At 57.6% G+C, this 7,047-nt stretch overlaps 2 protein-coding genes across 2 annotated transcripts; both read left to right on the forward strand.

Moving 5' to 3' along the window:
• Positions 1 to 2,306: 2,306 nt before the first annotated feature.
• Positions 2,307 to 2,920, forward strand: PHYSODRAFT_254304 (hypothetical protein; the record flags this gene model as incomplete). Its single annotated transcript, XM_009531880.1, has 2 exons — positions 2,307 to 2,423; positions 2,636 to 2,920. 2 exons carry the CDS (start codon positions 2,307 to 2,309, stop codon positions 2,918 to 2,920), a joined length of 402 nt encoding a protein of 133 aa, XP_009530175.1.
• Positions 2,921 to 4,200: 1,280 nt separating this feature from the next.
• On the forward strand, positions 4,201 to 5,721 carry PHYSODRAFT_334614 (hypothetical protein; the record flags this gene model as incomplete). The annotated part of the gene is made up of 3 exons (XM_009531881.1): positions 4,201 to 4,581; positions 4,650 to 4,997; positions 5,032 to 5,721. 3 exons carry the CDS (start codon positions 4,201 to 4,203, stop codon positions 5,719 to 5,721), a joined length of 1,419 nt encoding a protein of 472 aa, XP_009530176.1.
• Between the last annotated feature and the right edge of the window lie 1,326 nt (positions 5,722 to 7,047).

Consider the following 7,047-nt stretch of genomic DNA (forward strand, 5'->3'; position numbering starts at 1 on the left):
GAGTGTTCATTTTCCAAATCAATTCGAAAAATCTTTTCAAGGGCACCATCTAGCAATACAAGTTGTTCGACACAAACATGCTCCGCTCTGTAGTGCTCAGTGGAGATCGACGCGAAAGCTTCGGAGCACGATTGGAACAGAGAGTCCACTTGATCAGCCAGATCATCATCTGTAGAAGAGCTTGAGATAATAATGTAGTGCTTGGCATGTGTGTTAACCATCTGCAGTAGCGAGGTCATGGTCTTGCAGTACTTTTCGGAACTTGATTGAATGCGTCGCAAAGCCGATGCTGGCTCAACGTCCCACAGAATGCGCTCAAGCAAATACTCTCGGGTGCCAATAATTTCTTGGCTGAGCTCCCAATACCGACACACAACCGGAAACACTAACTCAACAAAGCTTGAGTTGGGATCAAATTTAACCGAGGCGATGGCTTTAGAAACTTTATCCGTGCAATATGTACGAACAACCTCATCCGGCGAAGGAAAGGTGGTACGAGGCGATCGTCCGTGGGAGCAATATGCAAATGAGATCGTGAAAATTCACTTAGAGCACGGTCCACTGCATCTGAATCGTCTGCATGCGTTGAGAAGCTGGCACCACCTTGTACGCCGAAATAGTTTGTCTTTGCACCTGAATAAAGTGATTGCACCAAGCACGGAAGTTGCGATACGCCCGTGGTAAAATCTTTATGCTTCGACTTTAGATGCCTCGACATTGTGTCTTCAAGTGGGCAGAAGTATGCGCAATGGAGACATCGCACACCGGATTTTATCTCAATTCCGTCTACTCGCTCCAATAGCTCCTGCGTTGGTTTTAAATACTTGAGAAGGGATCGAAGTTGTATCTCGCGTACGGCTCTACAAGTCATGCGCTATCCCACAGGAGGGCCGATATTACTTCTTTGGGCCGTAGTCCTCACACCAGGTTTGCCGACACCATCACGAAAAAGACTAAACGCTTACGAGTCGCTTCCAGACCGCGGCGTACTCACCGACCACGATGTAGCGTCGGATAGGTTCATCCAGACGGCCAGGACTCTACGGCAGGGGCAGCTGGCTGATGGAGGTGGGCCGGAGCTGCACCTGAGATGGCCACCTCGGCAATCTCGCGTTACGACCGTGCTAGCGGGCGCACCAACCTCCCCGCCCGTCGCCAACACGGTTCGCGAGGGTTAAACACGCTGGGGACGCGTCCGAGGTGGCGGAGGCAACCCTGGCGACCGTGTCAGATATACCCAATGAACCTCGTGCGGGGTCATTCGACCCTGGCGATGTCTGTGGGGGGAATGAAGGCCACCCGCGGCGATCGCACGTCGCTTCCGGTCTGCGGCGTAGCACACCATCAGTGGCTACATGACCCCTAGCGATGGCACCAATGGCACGTTGGCGGTAGATTAGAGCGGCAATGGTATCGGCATGACTAGACACATCCGATGAGCCATCGCATGCAGCCTGCAACCGCGTGAAGGCCTCGGTCCCGATTCTCGCCTTGCCCACCAGCAGCCCACCACCAGTGGCAACACGACCCCTAGCGATGGCGCCAATGGCTCGCTGGCGGTAGATTAGAGCGCAAATGGTATCGCCACGGCGCGCCACGTCAACGGAGCCACCCCACGCAGCCTGCAACCATGCAGAAGGCATCGGTCCCGATTCTCGCCTTGCCCACCAGCAGCCCACCACCAGTGGCTACACGACCCCTAGCGATGGCGCCAATGGCTCGCTGGCGGTAGATTAGAGCGCAAATGGTATCGCCACGGCGCGCCACGTCAACGGAGCCACCCCACGCAGCTTGCAACCGTGCAGAAGGCATCGGTCCCGATTCTCGCCTTGCCCACCAGCAGCCCACCACCAGTGGCTAGACGACCCCTAGCGATGGCGCCAATGGCTCGCTGGCGGTAGATTAGAGCGCAAATGGTATCGCCACGGCGCGCCACGTCAACGGAGCCACCCCACGCAGCTTGCAACCGTGCAGAAGGCATCGGTCCCGATTCTCGCCTTGCCCACCAGCAGCCCACCACCAGTGGCTACACGACCCCTAGCGATGGCGCCAATGGCTCGCTGGCGGTAGATTAGAGCGCAAATGGTATCGCCACGGCGCGCCACGTCAACGGAGCCACCCCACGCAGCCTGCAACCATGCAGAAGGCATCGGTCCCGATTCTCGCCTTGCCCACCAGCAGCCCACCACCAGTGGCTACACGACCCCTAGCGATGGCGCCAATGGCTCGCTGGCGGTAGATTAGAGCGCAAATGGTATCGCCACGGCGCGCCACGTCAACGGAGCCACCCCACGCAGCCTGCAACCATGCAGAAGGCATCGGACCCGATTCTCGCCTTGCCCACCAGCAGCCCACCACCAGTGGCAACACGACCCCTAGCGATGGCGCCAATGGCTCGCTGGCGGTGTATTAGAGCGCAAATGGTATCGCCACGGCGCGCCACGTCAACGGAGCCACCCCACGCAGCCTGCAACCGTGCAGAAGGCCTCGGTCCCGATTCTCGCCTTGCCCACCAGCAGCCCACCACCAGTGGCTACACGACCCCTAGCGATGGCGCCAATGGCTCGCTGGCGGTGTATTAGAACGCAAATGGTATCGCCATGGCCAGCCACGTCGACTGAGCCATCGCATGTAGCCTGCAACCATGCAGAAGGCATCGGTCCCGATTCTCGCCTTGCCCACCAGCAGCCCACCACCAGTGGCTACACGACCCCTAGCGATAGCACCAATGGCGCGTGGGCCGTACATTAGAGCGCAAATGGTATCGCCACGGCGCGCCACGTCAACGGAGCCACCCCACGCAGCCTGCAACCGTGCAGAAGGCATCGGTCCCGATTCTCGCCTTGGCCACCAGCAGCCCACCACCGGTGGCAACACGACCCCTAGCGATGGCGCCAATGGCTCGTTGGCGGTAAATTAGAGCGCAAACGGTATCGCCATGGCCAGACACACCCGGTGAGCCACCCCGCGCAGCCTGCAACCGTGCAGAAGGCCTCGGTCCCGATTCTCGCCTTGCCCACCAGCAGCCCACCACCAGTGGCAACACGACCCCTAGCGATGGCGCCAATGGCTCGCTGGCGGTAGATTAGAGCGCAAATGGTATCGCCACGGCGCGCCACGTCAACGGAGCCACCCCACGCAGCCTGCAACCGTGCAGAAGGCATCGGTCCCGATTCTCGCCTTGCCCACCAGCAGCCCACCAGCAGTGGCTACACGACCCCTAGCGATAGCACCAATGGCGCGTGGACCGTACATTAGAGCGCAAATGGTATCGCCACGGCGCGCCACGTCAACGGAGCCACCCCACGCAGCCTGCAACCGTGCAGAAGGCATCGGTCCCGATTCTCGCCTTGGCCACCAGCAGCCCACCACCAGTGGCTACACGACCCCTAGCGATGGCGCCAATGGCTCGCTGGCGGTGTATTAGAGCGCAAATGGTATCGCCACGGCGCGCCACGTCAACGGAGCCACCCCACGCAGCCTACAACCATGCAGAAGGCATCGGTCCCGATTCTCGCCTTGCCCACCAGCAGCCCACCAGCAGTGGCTACACGACCCCTAGCGATGGCGCCAATGTCTCGTTGGCCGTAAATTAGAGCGCAAAGAGTATCGCCATGACCGGACGCATCTTGTAATGGGCCTACTTTTGCTCACTACTTTAGCTTCCACGTGTGCGCGTGTATGTGAGGAAGCGTAGCCTAGTTTAACTTAGAGTTAAATATACTCGGGTCTCCGAGTATAGATTAATCTAAATAAACGATCCAAATAATATTTTTGGGTTAAAATGAGAACTGCTATTTTTGTTTTATGTTTCTGACTTCCTTTAAATGTAATATTCTAAGTTGGGAATCTGCCAACGACTGGTTGGCAGCATTCCTACGCTATGCATGTCGCTCATTGGCTAAAAGATGCTGCTTTCAGCCAATAGGAATCCTAAGTCTCTGTGAACCACCCGTCGTGGTGATCGTAAATGTATGCAGCCTTTGGTGTGTCTACACCAAAGTCGAGAAAGTCTTTCGAACCTCTAACAAACGTCGTGTCTGTTAGAGTTACAAGTGACTGTAGCCACTTGTGTGTGTAACCCTGTTACACCATCCCCCCGTCAAGGTTAGACGTGCCGAGTCACGGCACGTCAATCGGGAAATTGACCATTCGTCAATTTTTCACATTGGGAGATAGAAAACTCGAGCTCATTCCGCAATGAGCTCGTCTCAGAAGAAGACCGCCGCCCCAACAGAGGGTAAGCTCTCTGTTTCTCAGTACCATGAGCGCCAGCAGGCAAAGCGCGATGTGCTCGCTGCAAAGGCCGCGTCAGGGACAACCCAGTCGGAGATTGTCCTCGAAGGTTCCTCTGTAGTCAACGACGCCGTTGACTACGGGGATGATGACGTGGAGATGGGAGAGGGCGAGGCCTCTTCCAACAAGCGCAAGGAGTCTATCGACAGTGATAGTCTCGACCCGCATGCCGGGTCGAGACGCCCTCGTGAAGGAGACGATTCGGACGCTTCAAGCTCGAAGCGTTCGCGCGGCGAAAGCGACACTCCGCTCACCGCTGCTGGGGCTTTAAGCTCCCCGCGTAAGGTGGGTCTTCAAGTTCTCCGCGCGCTGCTCAGGCAGCGCGCGATCCGTGGATGCTGTCTGCGTCATAGATCGCAGACCGTGTGGGCAACACCGTGCCTCCAAATGAAATCCCGCTGTACGTATGCAGCGGGATCCACGATGATGCTGTGGCGGAGGAGCAGCACTTTGATCCGTTAACGAGTCAAAGGCGCGATTACTATATCGGACTCTTTCAGGAGCTCCGATACTTCTCCAGCCAGAAGACCTCTTCTCGCAGCAAAGTGCCTGAGTGGCAGGCACTTTGTCAAAGTTGGAATGCTTTCGTTGAGAACTTCAACAAGAAGCCGGCTGCTTACCGTGAGCGGGTTAAGCATGCCCGTGAGCGCTTCGAGACATTCTCGACGCGCGGGAGGCTGGAGCAGCTCCACAGATCCTCTGTGGACGCTGGTATTCCATGCGCTGTGCCCGAAGGCCATCAGTGCACGTTGTGTCTTCCGGGTGCGGGTGCGCTTGAGCGACCGCGACCGCGACCTAAACGGGTACACGACGATTCGTGTACCTGAGAGTCTCAAGGATCTCCGTGCCAAGTTCTTAGCACGCGAGGAACGCGACGATCGTGGGACCTCGGGCGCTGTAGGTGACCACAGCGCTCGCACTACCTTCGCGTCGGCAGCGCGTGGTGAGCTTCGTACGCCCTCACCATTTCCGGAACGTCCTGCAGCAGGACGTCCCATGGCTCCCATGTATCTTGGTGGGGCGGAAATCCTCTCCAACGAATACGAAAACGAACCGGTTGCCGGTTCGTTTTCGGGATACTATGGTCCACAATACGCTCAACAATCCAGCGTGTTGAGCCGCGGGCGTCGCGGATCGGAGGCGGCGGTGGTGGGAACACGCCCCGGGTATGATCAACCTGGGATTGACCTTGGCCCGACCCTCGAGGAGCGAGTCGCTGCTGTGGAGCAGCTTCAGATCCGTGCGTTCGCCGCTCTGAAGCAGGAGATGGCGACCCTGAGAGCTCAAGTTGATCAGGCCTCGCAGAGCGCGTCGGACATCTCTATCGACGTGGGAGGTCGCGTCGTGCGCTTGTCCCAACGTGTTCACGCGCTGGAGCAGAGGTTCGCTTCCGCTGGGGCTTCCGCTTCGGGCCAGCCGAGCTAGGTGGCTCGTGCTGCCGGTATGGCATCAGCCGCCTAACGTAAAAGGTTGGATGGAGGCGCATGCTAGATGGAATATCTAGCATGTAGGCGTTGCCATGTTGTGCCAACACTGTGAACGGCCCGATGAAGCGCGGAGCGAGCTTGCTCGCCCCGAAGTCGGAAACTGCATGTTTAGGCAGGTTTTGAGTTACTAACAAAACCAATGAATCCTTCTTGAATTCATTAGTGTTGCCCCTACCAACATTGTCTGCGTTCAGCTTCTGTCAGTCGACAGAAGCTGCAATAGCGTCTTGGACAAACCGAATGACGGCTTGTCTGCGTTGCACGAAGTTGATTGCGTCCGAGCTGAACGAGTTCAGCTCGTTTCTACCAGTAGACCCGGCCTCTGCGTTGGTCTTCGCGGTGTCTGTGGCCTGCACAGACCCGTTCTTCTTCTGCTTGCTCTTATCGGCGTCTGTGCCCTGCACAAACCCGTGCTTCTTGTTCTTCTTGCGCGTAGTTGCGGCTGACACTGTGCAAGTGTCAGCGGCATTCTGCGGCTGCTGCGTTGCAGTCGTAGATCCCCCCCACTTAAGGAAGGAGCCACCATCCCGAGTAGACTCGGGAGGCGTGGGTGCCTGATGGCATTCACGTAGAACGGTGTATGCCCGGTCGAGGCATGCACGGAGTTGTTGATGGCGAACTCCGCCATCGGCAGGCAGTCGCTCCAGTGTTGGAACGAGTGAGCGTAGCTCTTAAGCACGTCTACGAGCACGCGGTTCACGCGCTCGGTCTGCCCGTCCGTCTGCGGATGGTCCGCAGTCGACATCGAAAGTTGACTCCCAAGAAGTGTAAACACTTCTTGCCAAAGGTGTGCAGTGAAGCGCGGGTCTCGATCCGACACAATGTCGATTGGCATGCCATGGTGTTTGAGCACCATGTCAACGAACAGACGAGCCGTCTGTTTCGCAGTCACTTCAGCGGGTACCGCAGCAAGATGGTACATCTTGCTGAAGCGGTCAGCAAAGACCACAACGCCCGTGTTCCCCTGGCTGTCCGGGGGAAGACCGAACACGAAGTCCAAAGACATGGACTGCCAACACTCCGACGGAGTCGGCAGTGACTGCAAGGGAGCCCGCGCGAAAGGCGCAGGCTTCACATGTTGACAAACCTCGCAAGCACGGACGTACTTGCGCACCCATTTATACTGGTGGGCCCAGTAGAAGTCCCGCGTGAGAAGAAGGTATGTTTTCTCACGGCCCGAATGCCCCGCAGTCGGTGCATCGTGATATTCATACATGATCCTGAGTCGCAGGTGGGCACGACAACGCGGTCCGCGTTGTCGTCG

This window comes from Phytophthora sojae (genome assembly GCF_000149755.1).
Source record: "Phytophthora sojae unplaced genomic scaffold PHYSOscaffold_5, whole genome shotgun sequence".
Classification (NCBI taxonomy): domain Eukaryota; phylum Oomycota; class Peronosporomycetes; order Peronosporales; family Peronosporaceae; genus Phytophthora; species Phytophthora sojae.